Source organism: Humulus lupulus, chromosome X, assembly GCF_963169125.1.
Source record: "Humulus lupulus chromosome X, drHumLupu1.1, whole genome shotgun sequence".
Classification (NCBI taxonomy): domain Eukaryota; kingdom Viridiplantae; phylum Streptophyta; class Magnoliopsida; order Rosales; family Cannabaceae; genus Humulus; species Humulus lupulus.
Genome location: NC_084802.1, coordinates 54,611,872 through 54,628,338, shown reverse-complemented (window position 1 = coordinate 54,628,338; position 16,467 = coordinate 54,611,872). Strand labels below are relative to the sequence as shown.

Genomic DNA, 16,467 nt, shown 5'->3' with positions numbered 1-16,467 from the left:
TTATGTTGATCCCAAAGGATCTGGATGTCCAGAACGTAGTTTGCTTCTCCGAAATCTTTCATTTGGAATTTCTCGGCTAGCCATTTCTTAAATTTTGTCAATGTTCCTACGTCATTTCTAATCAGCAGAATATCATCAACATAAAGAATTCATAATACCACAATGCCATCTTTGATTTGTTTGTAGACACAAGGTTCATCAACTTTTTGTTCAAAACTGTACGTTTTGATTGTGTCATCAAATCTTAGATTTCAAGATCTTGAAGCATGTTTGAGTCCATAAATGGATCTAAGAAGCTTGCAAACATTTTGCTCTTGACCTTTTATTTTGAACCCTTCTGGTTGAGACATATAAATGGTCTCGTCAAGATAGCCATTCAAAAATGTTGTGCTAACGTCCATTTGCCATATCTCATAATCCATGCAAGTAGCTATGGACAAGAGTATGTGAATGGATTTAAGCATGGCCACAGAAGAAATAGATTTTTCATAATCAACCCCTTCTCTCTGAGTGTAACCCTTGGCTACTAGCCTAGCTTTGAAAGTTTCCACTTTCCCATCCACTCCTCTTTTCTTCTTGAATATCCATTTGCAACCAATAGGTTTAACATTTTCAGGAAGATCTTCAAGAGTCCAGACATAATTGGAATACATCGATTCCATTTCTAGGATCATGGCATCTTGCCATTTTTCTTTGTCAGAATCTTCCATTACATCTTTGTATGTCAATGGATCATCTTTTTTTGTGTCAGACACAAGCATTTCAACTTCGTGTTCATAACGACTTGGTTGCGTGACAACCCTCCCACTACGATGTAGCTCTCTGTTGTTCTGACTAGAACTTGTGGCTTCTTTTAGTTGTTGTTGATTGCAAACAGTTGGTGACCAATTTACTTTATCTGAGACCATCCCCTCCAGTACAACCTTACTGCGAAGCTTGTGATTGTTAACATAGTCATATTCAAGAAAAGTAGCATTTGTCGATACAAATATTTTATTTACTTTAGGACTATAGAATATACCACCTCTGGTCTCTTTGGAATACCCCACAAACATGCACAGTTCAGTGTGAGATTCTAACTGTCCAGTCTTTCCTTTCAGCACGTGTGTTGGACACCCCCAAATACAAAAATCGTGTAAACTAGGTTTAGTACAATTCCATAATTCTAACGGTGTCTTCTTGATAGAATTGGATGGAACGACATTCAATATGTACATTTCACATTGAATGGCATAGCCCCAGAATGATAGTGACAATGATGAATAACTCATCAATGATCTAACCATGTCTAATAACGTCATGTTCCTTCTTTCTGAAACACCATTTTTCTATGGAATTCTAGGTGCAGTGATTTGAGATTGAATTCCATGCACACAGAAGTGGTTCTTGAATTCATAATCCAAGTACTCTCCTCCTCGATTAGATCGAAGAACTTTCAATGATTTACTTAATTGCTTTTCAACTTCAACTTGGAATTCTTTAAACTTTCAAAAAGTTTTAGATTTCTTTTGCATCAAATATAGGCAACCATATCTTGAATAATCGTCAATGAAGGTGATGAAATATTCAAACCCTCCTCTTGCTTGCACATTAATTGGTCCACACACATTAGTGCGAGTTGGAGTAATTCTATGGCTCTTGAACCTTTTGCAGAGAAAAGTCTTTTGGTCATCTTGCCTTCTAGAAAGGATTCACAGACTGGAAGAGAACTAATAGTTAATTCTTTTAAAGGTCCCTCCTTTTCTAGTCTTTAAATTCTATCCAAACCAATATGGCCCAATCTTAAATTTCATTGAAGAAATTCAGAGATGAAAGAGATAATTTGGTGATAAACCTTGATATTTTATTCACTGTGATGAACAATATTTATAGGCTATACAAGAATAAAATAAAATCTTTACATTTAATTGAAATATTCTAACTAAGGAAAGATAATATACACAATAAAAACTGCCAGCCTATCACACAGTAATTCTATGATTTCCTAGCTGTCAATACTCCCCCTCAAACTTGACTATAGATATTGATGAGTCCAAGCTTGTTCATAAGGAAATCATAAACTTTTTTAGATAATCCCTTGGTAAGAATATCTGCAAGTTGTTGATCAGTGTGCACATACTCGATTTTGATAACTCCTCCATCAATTTTTTCCTTAATAAAGTGATGGTCTACTTCCACGTGTTTTGTTCTATCACAATGAACTGGGTTGTGAGCAATGCTAATAGTAGATTGGTTGTCACAGTAAAGTTGGACTGGAGCTTCATACTTAATCTTCAATTCTTCCAATAGTCTTTTTATCCACACTGCCTCGCACACTCCATGTGCCATGGCTTTGTATTAAGCTTCTGCATTGCTTCTCGCAACAAAAGTCAGTTTCTTACTTCGCCATGTTACCAAGTTGCCCCATAGTATAGTATAGTATCTTGATGTAGATTTTCTGTCATCAATCAATCCGGCCCAATCTGCATCAGTGAATACTTTGACTTTTCTTGTAATAGTTTTCTTGAAAAACAACCCTTTCCCTTGAGTTCCCTTCAAATACTTCAAAACTCGATATACAACATTGAGGTGACCTTGGCGTGGGTCATGCATATATTGACTTACTAGACTTACCGCAAAAGCAATGTCTGGTATAGTAAGTGAGAGATAAATGAGTTTTCCAACTAACTGTTGATATTTTCCTTTGTCAACTGGTTCTCCTTTAAGAATTTGGTCTTTGTTGCTGGGTTCAATTGGAGTTTTGCTAGCCTTACAATCAAGCATTCCAGTTTCTTTGAGAAGATTAAAAGTGTATTTTCTTTGTGAGACATAAATACCTCTTTTGCTTCTAGTAATATCCATACCCAGGAAGTATCTTAGTGTCCTAAGATCTTTGACTTCAAAATCTTTCGCTAATAATCCTTTGACTAAAGTCATATCCTTGGTATCGTTGCCAGTAACTATTATATCATCAACATATACAATCAGGATAGTTATCTCTCTTTTTCCCGAGTGTTTAATAAATAGAGTATGGTCAGTCTGATCTTGTTTGTAGCCAAGATCCTTGACTACCTTCGAAAAATGATTGAACCATGCCTAAGGAGATTGTTTTAGGCCATAGAGAGATTTGTTGAGTTTGCAGACAATATTTGGAGTTTTCTTTTCAAATCCTGGGGGTTGCATCATGTAGACTTCCTCTTCTAGTTCCCCATTTAAGAAAGCATTTTTTACATCTATTTGATGTAACTCCCAATCAAGGTTGGCAGCTAACAAAAGTAAGACTCTGATAGTATTGAGTTTAACAACATGAGCGAAGGTTTCAGTGTAGTCAATTCCATAGGTTTGTGTAAGCCCTTTTGCAACTAGTCGAGATTTGTATCTCTCAATAGATCCATTCGCATTATATTTGACTGTGAACACCCATTTGCATCCTACCACTATTTTATCAGGTGGTAATTCCACTAATCTCCAAGTTTCAGTTTTTTTTAGAGCTCTCATCTCTTCATAAACAATTGTTCTCCATTCAGAAATCTTAAGTGCTTCTTCAATATTCCTAGGAATAACAATATCTGACAAGCTAGAAGTAAAAGCTTTAAATGGAGATGACAAATTTGAATAGGAAATAAACTTGGAGATAGGATATTGATTGCAAGACCTAGTTCATTTTCTCAATGCTATAGGAATGTCTAGATCAGAATTAGTATTTGAAGGAGGATTACCTAACATATTTGGAGAAGGAGAATCTACCACTGGATTGGTTTCTTGACTATGCTGAGAATTCATGATTTGGTTATTGCTTTTTCGTCTAGAATAAACACGAAACTCTTGTTGTTGATTTGATGGATGTATATCTGTTTCATCTAACTTAGAAGATGGAGCAAGAGTTTGAGATTTTGGATATGCTGAATTTGAGTCAAGCTTGGAGGCTGGATAGAGGGAGTCAAGTTTGGAGGCTAGATAGAGGAATCAAGAGGAAGCTATTACCCCCACGACCATTGAGCTTCATTATGATGAGTATTGTTCTCCCTCTGAAGCGAAGTGGGTGAGAAATATGAAGTACTTTCGAAGAATGTGATATCCCAGGAGACATAAGATTTCTTTGTGAGAGGACAATAACACCTGTAACCTTTTTGAGTAGGAGAGTAACCAAGGAAGATGGTTTTAATGGCTCTTGGGTCAAGTTTAGTACGATCTCGAGGATGTACATGAACAAAGGCGGTACACCCAAAAGTTTTAACAGGAAGAGAGCCAGAGGAGATGTGAGGATAGGAAGCAAGAAGAACAGAATGGGTGTCCTAAAATGAAGTGGTCGACTCGGGAGGCGGTTGATAAGATATGCAGCGGTGAGAGTAGCATCTCCCCAAAAATATTTAGGAACATGCATAGTAAAAATTAGAGCCCATGCCACTTAGAAGAGATGACAATTTTTTCGTTCAGCCACATCATTTTGTTGAGGGGTATTGACACATCATATTTTCTGGTCGTAATATTCAAATAGGTATTTGAAATTGTGTTTGAATCATATTATGAAAATTTTGAAATACATCATGTGTATCAGACTTGTGTTTTAGTAGATAGACCCAAGTGAGATGTGTGTGATCATCAATGAATGTAATGAACCAACGATGACCGTTGGAAGTAGTGACTTTGGAAGGTCTCCATAGATCACTATGAATTAAAGAGAAATGACTAGTTGGTGTATAATGTTTCTAAGGAAAGACAGATCGAGTATGCTTAGCAAATTGATAGATGTGACACATTGGAAAGACTCAATAGTATTATTTAAAAACAATGTTGGAAACAAATGTTTTAAATATTAAAAAAATTAGATGTCCAAGTCGATAATTCCATAACATAATTTTGTCTTTATTTTAAACAGAAACATAATTGAAAGTAGAAACGAAAACAAAATTAGATAAAATTGAAGCCAAACTAGTACAACTAGGCTGTTGCCTTTTTATTTGTTAACGATTTCAAAGAAATAAAGTCCACCATGAATTCTAACACTGCCAATTGTCCTCCCCGATGATAGTTCCTGAAATTGAAGTTAACTTACTAACAAAGATTAAATTGCATTTTAAATAAGGAACATGATGGACTGAATTTAGAATTAAATTAGTCGAAAATTTAATTTTACCAATGCATGTAATAGGAGAAAGAGTACCATCGACAATCTTGACGCTAGCATGGAGAGTAGGATTCAAATAAGTGAAATAAACTAGTCATGTGATCAGAAGCAGTCGAATCAATTATCCATGGTGTTTGAAAATGTTTTACAGTAGAAGAGAGATTACCAGAGTGTGCAATAGAGTAATATACACTATGAGATCTAGAACCAGATGGAGAATTGAGAGATGACTAATTCAGAAGAGTATACAAATGAGCAAGTTGTTCCTTATTGAATGGGAGTGAAGTGGTTTCCTGAGTAGTGTTGGAGGGGGTGTCCTAGGTCTGAGTTTGGTACATCTTTTTGTCATTGTGACGCTGTGGAGTCCAGTTGGATGGTTTTCCATGGATTTCTCAGCAAGTAGAATGAGTATGTCCATGGCGTTGACAATGGTCACACCAAGGTCTATCTCCCTTGCGATTTGGCCTTGGATCAGGATTGGATTTTTCATATGAACTAGATTTGGCAGCAAGAGCTGATCCTTCTAGAGGTTAGGAATCAGAAGCATTAAGCATGACTCGGCGTCATGCATCTTCACGATGAACCTCAGAGAATGCTTCTTCAGTATCAGGGAGAGGAGAACGATTGATTATGTGACCGAGAACCTCATCAAGGTTGCTATTCAACCCAATAAGAAACTCATACACTCTTTCTTTTTCTAGTTGTTGTCATTGTATTATACTACACGCAACACATAATGGCGTGGTCTTGAGGTAGATATCAAGTTCTTGCCATAAATCTTGTAAATCTGAAAAATATTGAGTCACAGTCAGAGTACCTTGTTTTATCTCCTTTAGTTTGGTACGAATCTCAAATATTTGAGAAGTATTCCCAAGGTTAGAATATATTTTTCTAGCAGCATCCCATACCTCTTTTGTAGTTTTGAAGAAAAGATACCCGCGACTAGTTTTTTGATCCATCAAATTTATTAGCTTGGCAAGAACAATAGAGTTTTCAGTCTGCCATACCTTGTAAGTTGGATCACTCAAGGGAGGAGCAGGGAGGTCACCGACAATGTATCCAAGCTTACCGTGACCACGTATTACAATCTTGACAGATTGTGCCCATTCCAAATAGTTCTTCCCTTCAAGTTTGTGTGTTGTGTATAGAACCACTATCATGGCTATAGAGAGACCCCAAGGAGTGGAATTACCATATGATAAAAGAGTGATAGGATGCAAATGGGTGCTCACAATCAAATATAATGCGAATGGATCTATTGAGAGATACAAAGCTCGACTAGTTGCAAAAGGGTTTACATAAACCAATGGATTTGAATACACCAAAACCTTCACTCCTGTTGCTAAACTCAATACTATCAGTGTTACTTTTGTTAGCTGCCAACCTGGATTGAGTTGGGGCTAGAGATGTGGTGTCTGAATGGGTCGAATTGATGGACCCAGTGGTATGGGATATAGCTTCCTCAATGGTTGACATTACTGAAGCAGAGAAGAAGAAAGAAAAAAAATATATGATATTGAAAATCTGGACGTCACCTGAGAAGATGAACTCTACCGGACTAAGAAGAGAACAACCTTCAACTGAACCACCTTTGTCGCAAAAGTTGAACGCCTGGAAAAATTGGACTGGCTGGTGGGAGCGTCTAAAAGGAGGATAACTTGGACAAACGCCTGGTGGGAGCGGCTGGAAGCTGTTGGAGAACAGAGGAGCCGCCAGAAAAAATGGAGAAAATAGAGTGATCCGTAGAAGATCGAACCTGGCTCTGGTACCATGAATAAATTCAGAGACAAAAGATATTATTTGGTAATAAAACTTGATATTTAATTCACTTTGATGAACAATATTTATAGGATATACAAGAATACAATAAAGTCTTTACATTTAATTGAAATATTCTAACTAAGGAAAGATAATATACACAATAAAAACTGCCAGCCTATCACACGGTAATTCTATGATTTCCTAGCTGTCAATAGTCATAGATATGTTTCACTGTTGGAATCAATCTTTTGATGTTTAATAGACTTTGGGTTTGCAACTTTAAACATTCCATAGTTGTATACAGATCACTCTTCTGCCTTAAGTTTATACAGCCCATCATCGAATTTTGCATGACATATTTCAATACCAGATCTTGAGATAACAATCAAATTATTATTGAAAGAAATATCAAAACCTTGTTCATGCACCATAGATACTGAAATTAAGTTTCTAGTAAAATCAGGAATAAAATAAACATTGTCCAAAACAAGAAATTTAATTTTAACAAATTCTAAATAGGTTGTTCCAACTGCTTTGGCAGAGACAACCTGAACACTGCCAACCTTTATAGTCATATCCTCATCAGCAAACTCCCTCGAAGAACTAAGAATTTGTAAAGAAAAACAAACATGGTTATGGGCACCAGAATCAACAATCTAGGATGATGTATCATCTTCCACTAAGCAGGCTTCTAAAACAAGTAAATCATATTTACCTTCCTTCTTCTTCTTCTTCTTCTTATTCTTCTCTTTTAGGTCTAAGCGATTCTTAGGACAGTTTCTCTTCCAATGACCCTCAACTCCACAATGAAAGCATTCCCATTGGGTTGCTTTTTCTTGGAAGTTTTGTCATCCTTATGTTGTACCCCAAAAATATGACCTGAATTACTCGGTACGGAGTATAGCTGGCAGACAAGTGTGTGAAGAAAGCGTACATATCGAGTATCTTGTTAACTCTGGAGTGAGCAGCTCGAGTCAAATTGACAGCCTACGACAACAAAATAGTCTCCAAATCGCTTTTTGCGACAACAACTTAATTTGAGGTACACATCGCCCGGATCGCCCTCATGAAACTCTAAACGTGACCCATGCCAGTTTAGATTAGTCCTTCAACGTCCAGCTCGAGAAGTGTGTCAGCATGTGAAAGCCTGGCTATGATGCATAGTGAAGGATCCCAAAAGAATCGGAGATTCTTCTAACGCCTCAGAAAGACCCAGAATTTATTATGTATTTATTACACGATATAATGGATATAAATTTAATAGGCAATCATGTATTTAAGTAAATGGGAAGTTACCCAAATTTGTAAGTTACCATATTAACGTACGGATACCCAAAAATCTCCATGAGAATCTCCTATAAATACAAAGGGAATGGACAAAAAAAGGGATCGACTTTCTGCATGCAAAAACTTTGCTAAAATTGTCATAAACATTCCTTAAGAGTCCTAAATAGATCAATAAGAGTGACCTGTGGATTAGGTAGATTTAACCATTGAACCATGTAAAACCGTGTGAATGCGTCGTGTTCTTAATTTTTGTTATTTATTATACATTCGATTTACAAAAAGCCTAATCTCTCTATTGTTGGATTTCTAAATCCCCTGCTGTCGAAAAACCACATCAACAGATTGGTGCTTTCATTGAGAGCAGATTAGGCTTGAATTCTCACACAAGTTTCAACCCAACAATCATTATGGTGGTCACCCATTCTATGCGCGATAATAAAACAGAGTAAGCTGATGATCAAGAGGGTCATCATACGGCCATCCCCACTGGAGAAGATACATCCGCACAACGTTGTCCTGGAAAACAACATGTGAACCAGGATGATGCTGGAAGTTCGGCCTCACACCTACCGAATCCCCATCTTGGGTACCTGACAGCCATCGAGATGGAAAATTCCCAACTAAGGAACCACCTTGCCCAGGACAATAGGAAAATTAAGGAGATTTTGGCTCAATTACCCCTCCTACAACCGATGCTAATTTTGGAAGGAGGCAAAGAGGATCTCACAGGAATAATTGACCTAATATCAGCCATTCTGTCTGAACGACAACCTCGAGTTTCGTACCCCATGAACGAACTCTGCGAAATACTTTACCGGCCAATTCCCATAGGAATCATCGACCTAACTTCAGCCATTCTGTCCGAACTGCGACCCCGAGTTCCGTACCTTCTGAACAGATTCCACAAAATACTCAACATGCCAACCCTCGCAGGAATGATAATTCAACTCACACTCCCAGGAATAATCTTGGCCAGACAGGGTGAGTGAAGCCAACTCAAGGAGAAGAGACGTCCCATCAAATCCACCTGTGGCTTGCCTAGCAGCTTTGACACAGAGAAATAAGTCTGCATGCCTCCAACCAGGGAAATTGGAGTAGACTAGGGGCGAGATAATTAGTGCATCCCGACAGAACGAGGATAGCTTCACCAATAAGGCATCCTCCATCGCTGATTCGACATCCGACGCTACCTTGCTCACAGAGGAATGCTTCAGCCTGAGGGGATAGCAGGAGAAATCCTCCTCCTTCAGAAGATACTTATATCACACGATCTCGCACCAATAATCCGGTTCCTCGATCCCAGCCATGAGCTATGAGCTATGAGCTTTTCGAATGCGAGCTATTGGATAGAGAGCCACCACAGAGGCAGCAACGCGAGCAATCTAAGGAATCAGTTAAGCTCCGCACAAAGTCTTCACTCCGTCCACACAAAGAGGACATACAACTCGCCATGATGATTTGAGTTATTATACTCATACATCTCTGTCTGTTGTACGTGATAATGGGAATGTCCTACCTAACCAAGGCCAAGCTTGGAGGGATAATAACCCATATAACATGAACAAATAGGGTGGGAGATGGTAACCAGCTCCCAATCAACCTAAATACCAAGGATCCAACCCTTGAGTGGCTGACCTTAATGGAGGAGCAGATGAAAAAGCTCATGTCTAGAAAGAACATTGATGACTGTGATTCGGATGAGGAGCTCGAGCCTTTTGCTCCCCATATTGTTGCAACTTTGTATCCTATTGGCTTCAAGATGCTGACCATACCCACGTATAATGGAACCACTAATCTGTCCAATTACCTAGGGACCTTCAACATGTTGATGATGGCCCACAATGTAAACGTCGACCTAAGGTGTATTATGTTCCCTGCAACGTTGACTGGACTAGTCAAACTGTGGTTCAATAAATATAAAAAAACATTCAATCTTCTCTTAGAAAAAACTATCTTCCGAGTTCAAAAGACATTTTTGGGCTTCAAAAGAGACCCGAGTAGAGGCTGATTAATTGGATAACATCAAGCAGCAAACCAGTGAATACCTAAAGGCATATATGAAGCGATTCACAAATGCAACGACCCAAGACAGAGATGCTGATGATAGCTCTAAGCTTATGGCTATGAGGACAGGAATTACCGTAGGAGGAGATTTATGGAAAGAACTCCAAAGAAAAGGGGTGAATAGTGTAGATGAATTATTGGCTCAAGCTCAAGAATGGATAAATTTAGAAGAGGCCGAGTTTGCTATCGCAAGAACCAGCCAGACACCCGTTCAGCCCGCTAGAGTGGCAACGGATGATGCAGCTGTGGCTCATCCCTCTACCCAGAATAACCAGTCGGGGTGCAATAAATGGAAAGGGAATGGTGAGGGCAAGCAGAATGGGTCCATGAAAAATAAGCACGGGGATAAATATACCTCCATCTACACCGCCTATACTAATTTAACAAATACACGAAAGCATATTTATTTAGCTAACTCTACTCGCCTCCCATGGATGAAGCCCGAGCCCATGAAGCATCAAAGGGTGAAGAGAAACCCAGCTAATTTCTGTCAGTATCATAATGACATTGGTAAAAAAAATTGACGTTTGCAGTCAGCTGAAAGATAAGATCGAGACTCTCATCCTGGCTGGAACATTAGCACAATATGCTAGAAACATGGTAGCTCCTAGTCAACCAGCGGGACAAAACCCTCAGCCAGCTCAGGCAAGCCAGGCCAACCCTCAACCAAATCAAGGAAATCAGATTATCCTTCCTCTTGTTGAAGGAGGGGAAATAGCTAATATTGCTGGAGAGCCCCATTTGGCAGGAACGAGCAGCGGAGCACATAAAAGGTATATCTAGGAGCTGAAGATACATAATGGCGTCGAAGTTTTATCAGAGCAGAGGTTATCAAAGCAACGACGACTGGAGAAAAAAATCATTTCTATGTAAAAGGACACTAGCCACGTCCAATTCTTGCATAATGACCCACTGGTGATAACCATCTAGCTCGCCAATCGAAGAGTACGAAGGATATTGATCGACAATGGGAGCTCCGTAAACGTGTTATTTAAGTCCACCCTTGAAAATATGGGGCTATCTATAGCCGATCTTAAAGCGACCTCAATGACCCTCTATGGATTTTCGGGAGAGGGAATGGCATCCATAGGTACGATTGAGCTCGTGGTAACATTAAGGAATGATGCACAAGCTGTAGCTAAAATGCTCAATTTTGTAGTAATTGACTGTCCATCCGCCTATAACGCAATTTTGGGGAGACCTGCGTTGATGGCATTTGAAGCTATAACTTCAGTTCCGCATTTAACCATGAAGTTCCCCTTGACCTCAGGAATATGCACCGTGAGAGGAGATAAAATCCCTGCATGGGAATGTTATAGCATTGCCATGAAGGGAAAATAACAACTAGGGCAGAAAACCATGGTAATAACTGAGGAGAATGAGAAACCTCGGGCAATGGTAGTTGCCAGAGAGGTGGAAGAACCTCAAAAAGTCGGAAATGAGGTCGCCCAACCCGAAGAAATTAATTTAAGATTAGGCCAAGATAGATTTGAGCTCCAGGCTTCAGAAGAGCTAGAGGAAATCATCCTCGACTGAGAAGTACCTTCGAAAGTGGTGAAATTTGGAAAAAATATCGAATCCAAAAGAAAGAAGGAGTTGGTCTAGTTTTTGAGAAGAAATCTTGACGTCTTTGCTTGATCGCGTGAGGACATGGTAGGAATTAGTCCAAGCATGATGATGTACACATTAAACTAGGACAAAAATGTACCTTCAAAGGCGCAGAAATGAAGGCTGTTGGGAAAAGAACGAGGAGAAGCTTTGGAGGAAGAGGTAGCTCGCTTATTGAAGTGCGAGTTCATCAAGGAGGCTAAATATCCGATCTGGATAGCCAACCTTGTTATGGTCTCGAAGCTTAATGGAAAGTGGAGAACCTGCATCGATTTATCCAATCTCAATAAAGCCTGCCCTAATGATTGTTTCCCATTACCTAGAATTGATCAGCTAGTAGACGCAACTTCCGGTCACGAGTTCATGACCTTCATGGACGCATATTCTAGATATAACAAGATCGCGATGAACCCTGCGAGCCAAGAGCACATCAGCTTTATGACCGAGCATAACGTCTATTGTTACAAAGTTATGTCATTCAGACTGAAGAATGCTGGTGCTACTTACCAAAGGCTGGTCAGAAAGATGTTCGTTCACCAGATTAGAAAAAACATGGAGGTGTATGTCAATGATATGCTCGTAAAGTCAAAAGCTACCGACAACCATGTCTCTGACCTAGAAGAATGTTTTGGCGTACTGAGAAAATACGACATGAAGCTGAACCCCCAGAAATTCACCTTCAGGGTCTCATCCAGGAAGTTTTTAGGCTTCATAGTCAATGTAAGGGGGATTAAGGCAAACCCGGAACAAATCTGATCGTTGTTGGAAATACCTCGCCTAGGTCGTGAAAAGAAGTATAATGTCTAACTGGAAAGGTCGCACCATTAAATAGCTTCATTTAAAAATCCACAAACAACTGTCTCCCCTTCTAGAATTTTCTTAGGGGAAATAAACGGTTTGAGAAGACCGAAGAATGTGAGCAGGAATTTCAGGGCCTGAGGACACACTTGGCAGAGCCCCCTATACTATCAAAATTGGTTGGTGGGGAATGTTTGTTCTTATACCTAGCAGTAACAGAGAAAGCAATTAACGCTGTATTAATTCGAGAAGAAAATTGAACGCAGAAACCGGTTAATTACGTGAGCAAGGGACTTCTCGGAGCTAAATCCAAATACCCTCTGATCGAAAAGCTCGCATTTTGTTTTATCCTGGCTTCGAGAAAGCTCAGGCCGTATTTCCAGTCCCACACAATCCATGTCTTCACCGATCAACCTTTAAGACAGATCTTGTAAAATCTTGAAACATTGGGATGTTTGTTGAAGTGGGCCATTGAGCTACAAGCCTTGGACTGTGATCTAAGGCCAAGTGCTTGCTGATTTTGTGGCAGAATGCACGGGTTACCAGGACGAACCAATGAGGGAACCAGTGTAGGAATTATGGAAACTCTTTGTTGATGGATCGCTCAATGAATACGGAGTTGGGGCTGGGATAATCCTAATCTCGCCTGAAGGGCATCAATTCCTTACAGCTCGGAGGTTCGGTTTTGATGCATCCACCAATGAAGTGGAGCATGAGGCATTATTGGCAGGAGTTTAAGTGGCAAAAGAACTAAAAGGCAAAGGAAATTCAGTGCTACAACGATTCTCAGCTCGTTGTAAATCAAATATTAGGAGAATATCAAGCCCGATGAATCAAAATGGTTGCTTACCTTGCAAAGGTTAAAGATGCATTGTCTAAATTTGAGTTCTATTCTTTCGAGTAGATCCTTCACAAACAGAACACTAATGTTTATGCTCTAGCTCAATTCGCCACAACCAAGGAAGCAGGCACATTAAATGTAGTCCCAGTAGAATTCTTAGAACACGAAGTATCGCGAAAGAGGTAGTGGAAGTCAGAGTAATCTACACAGTACCAGCCTTGATGAATCCTATTGTCGAGTACCTCACGATTGGTATACTACTAGATGATTGAAAGAATTCAACAAAATTATTCTATTGGGTCCCACAGTATGCCATTCATTGCTCCTCCTATGATGTGTTCTGCCCGAGGAAGCAAACTATCATTCGAGAAATACACGAAGGGTTTTGTGGAGACCATGTTAGGGGGGAAAACTTGCCTCTAAAAGTATTAAGGCAAGGCTATTTCTAGCCTACACTCAAGAAGGACTCGATGTAACGCCCTACTAATCTACGACCATTACAATGTGTGTTTAAAATAGTTCTGGACTCTCTAAATGAGTCATTTAGACTTAAACGTGTGATTAAAGTAACTAATGGTTCAGGTATTAAAAATTTTGGTCAAAGAAGTAAATATTTTAATTAAAAGCTTCAGTATGTACATGAGATCCCAAAATAAAAGTTTAAAAGTTATTTACAACTCAAAAGATTACAAAATAATCCAGCCTAAGCAGAAAAATAGGGTCCAACCCTAGTCCCTTTGTGATACCTCGACCATGGCGGTTGAGTAAATTGCATATGTACACATCACCCTCAAAGCTCTCCAACTCATGGCTGGTCCAACTTCTCCTTACCCTTACTTGCACCATATAGCACTCGTGAGCTAGGGCTCAGCAAGAAAACTTAAATCAATAGATTTAGATAAGCAATAAAGTATAAACAACATTCTTAGCAGTAATAACCCTACTCAAGCAGGCACATTTTCCAATTTAAGCGACGATATAGTCACACAAGTGCATACTACACTTCTATTTATTCAAGTGGCATCCGAGCTAGACAAGTGCATATTGCACTCCCAGAGTGGCCCAGCCATAGCGGCCTGTGTTCTGCATGCATAATGCCGACCTTGGCTCATAAGCCGAGCATTCAGATCAGGTACAATAAAGCATACAATTCACTTATTACATAATCAAATATAATGTATTCAAGCATGCTTAATCGAGCAATCATAAGCATAATTATAATCATGCTCATTAACAGGGCCCGAGCCCTAATCACAACTAGGGTGTCATTTTCTTACCTCTGGTCCTGTGCTCAAGAATGAGTATGACCTCGAGCATGATCCTTCCCTGAGCCTAGCGGTAACCCTAGTCAGAACCATAAATGATATCCTTGTTAAGTTCCAATTTTAAAAAAAAACTCCGGGACCAATCTTGTGCTCTCGAGACCTCAAATTCCACCAAACGGGGTGGTGGAATCGTCCCCCTGAGTCCCCCAAGTCCTTCCCAAGCCCTAAAAATGAGCCATGCTAAAAAGGGCATAGGGCAGGGGCGCCCATTCCAAAGGAAGGGGTGCCCCAACTGGTCAGAGGTACCCTAAGCTCTCCCCTGCATAGCACAGGGGTGCTCACTCCAAGGGCAGGGGCACCCTAACTAGGCAGAGGCACCCCAAGCTCTCCCCATGCATAGCGCAGGGGCGCTACCTTGCGAACCCAGAATTCTAGGTTGCGTTTTCTGCAACTCAAATCAACAAATCTCATCCCAAATGCGTTCCAAAGCCCAAAATTAGTCCCTAAGTCATTATAACACATTTCAGACAACATCAAAACACCAAGATTTCAACATAACTTCAATTAGAACTCAAATAGAGATTTCGGGTCTCACAACCCATCTCTCAAACAAACAAGGTTCCCAAACTCAAATCAGCATTACCCAAGTAAATTGACCTCCTAGCTGTAGATTAATGTTCCCCAAACAAGTATTAACAAGTTCATGACCTCAAAATACCAACTCAAACTTCCTGGAACCCTTAATTTCAAAGAAAACACTTCAAGACTTCAAGAAAACTCAAGAACATGAAGAACTCTAAATTCACAGAAATCATACCTCCAAATCTGAAATTTGTGGATTGGTGATGAACTTCACTGCTCCCTAAACTCCAATCACTCTCAACTTCCCAAAAGAAATCAACCAATCTTCAAGAATTAACCTCCAACTCCCAAAGTAATCCAAGCCTTGAGAGAAAACCCCTAAATGAAGGAAGGAGGGAGAGAGAGAGAGAGAGAGAGAGATACATGTATGAGCCAAAGTACTCTGATTTTGGCTAACATGGCTCAGGCCAAGGGTCAAAAGGACCAATTTAGCCTCACCCAAGTCAATGCCCCTTTGACCAAACCAAGGGCATTTTAGTCATTTTCTTGAGATTCCCAATAATCCTCAAATTATACCATATGTGGATGCCAAAAATCCACCAAGAAAAAAATCCCCAGTAAATGGTTAAAATACAAGGCTATAGGTCACTTAGTCACATTATCAGGCTCAGACCTGTAAGTCTTGTGAAACTGGGAGATTATCCCAAGGGAAGCATCACCTTGTGGGCTGTGAAGTATGGCCTTGCTAGGCTAAGAGGCCAAGCTACGTGTCACAAGGGGGCAGGCGCATCAAGGGCCTCGCGCCATGCACCCCCGGCCACGCACAAGGGTCTCAATATGCGAGGCTACCCTTCCCCCGCATGCACCTACCAAGGCCACTAGGGTCTCACTATGCGAGGCTACCCTTCCCCCGCATGCGCCTACCAAGGCCACAAAGGTCTCACTATGCGAGGCTACCCTTCCCCCGCATGCGAGGCTACCCTTCCCCCACATGTGCCTACCAAGGCCACAAGGGTCTCACTATGCAAGGCTACCCTTCCCCCGCATGCAAGGCTACCCTTCCCCCGCATGCGCCTGCCAAGGCCACAAGGGTCTCACTATGCGAGGCTGCCCTTCCCTTGCATGCGCCTGCCAAGGCCACAAGGGTCTCACTA

General features: G+C 40.2%; 1 protein-coding gene across 1 annotated transcript; it reads right to left on the bottom strand.

The window, feature by feature from the left end:
* Positions 1 to 2,337: 2,337 nt before the first annotated feature.
* Positions 2,338 to 2,916, bottom strand: LOC133805839 (uncharacterized mitochondrial protein AtMg00810-like). Its single transcript, XM_062243991.1, has one exon. The coding sequence runs from the start codon at positions 2,914 to 2,916 to the stop codon at positions 2,338 to 2,340; it is 579 nt and encodes a 192-aa protein (XP_062099975.1).
* Between the last annotated feature and the right edge of the window lie 13,551 nt (positions 2,917 to 16,467).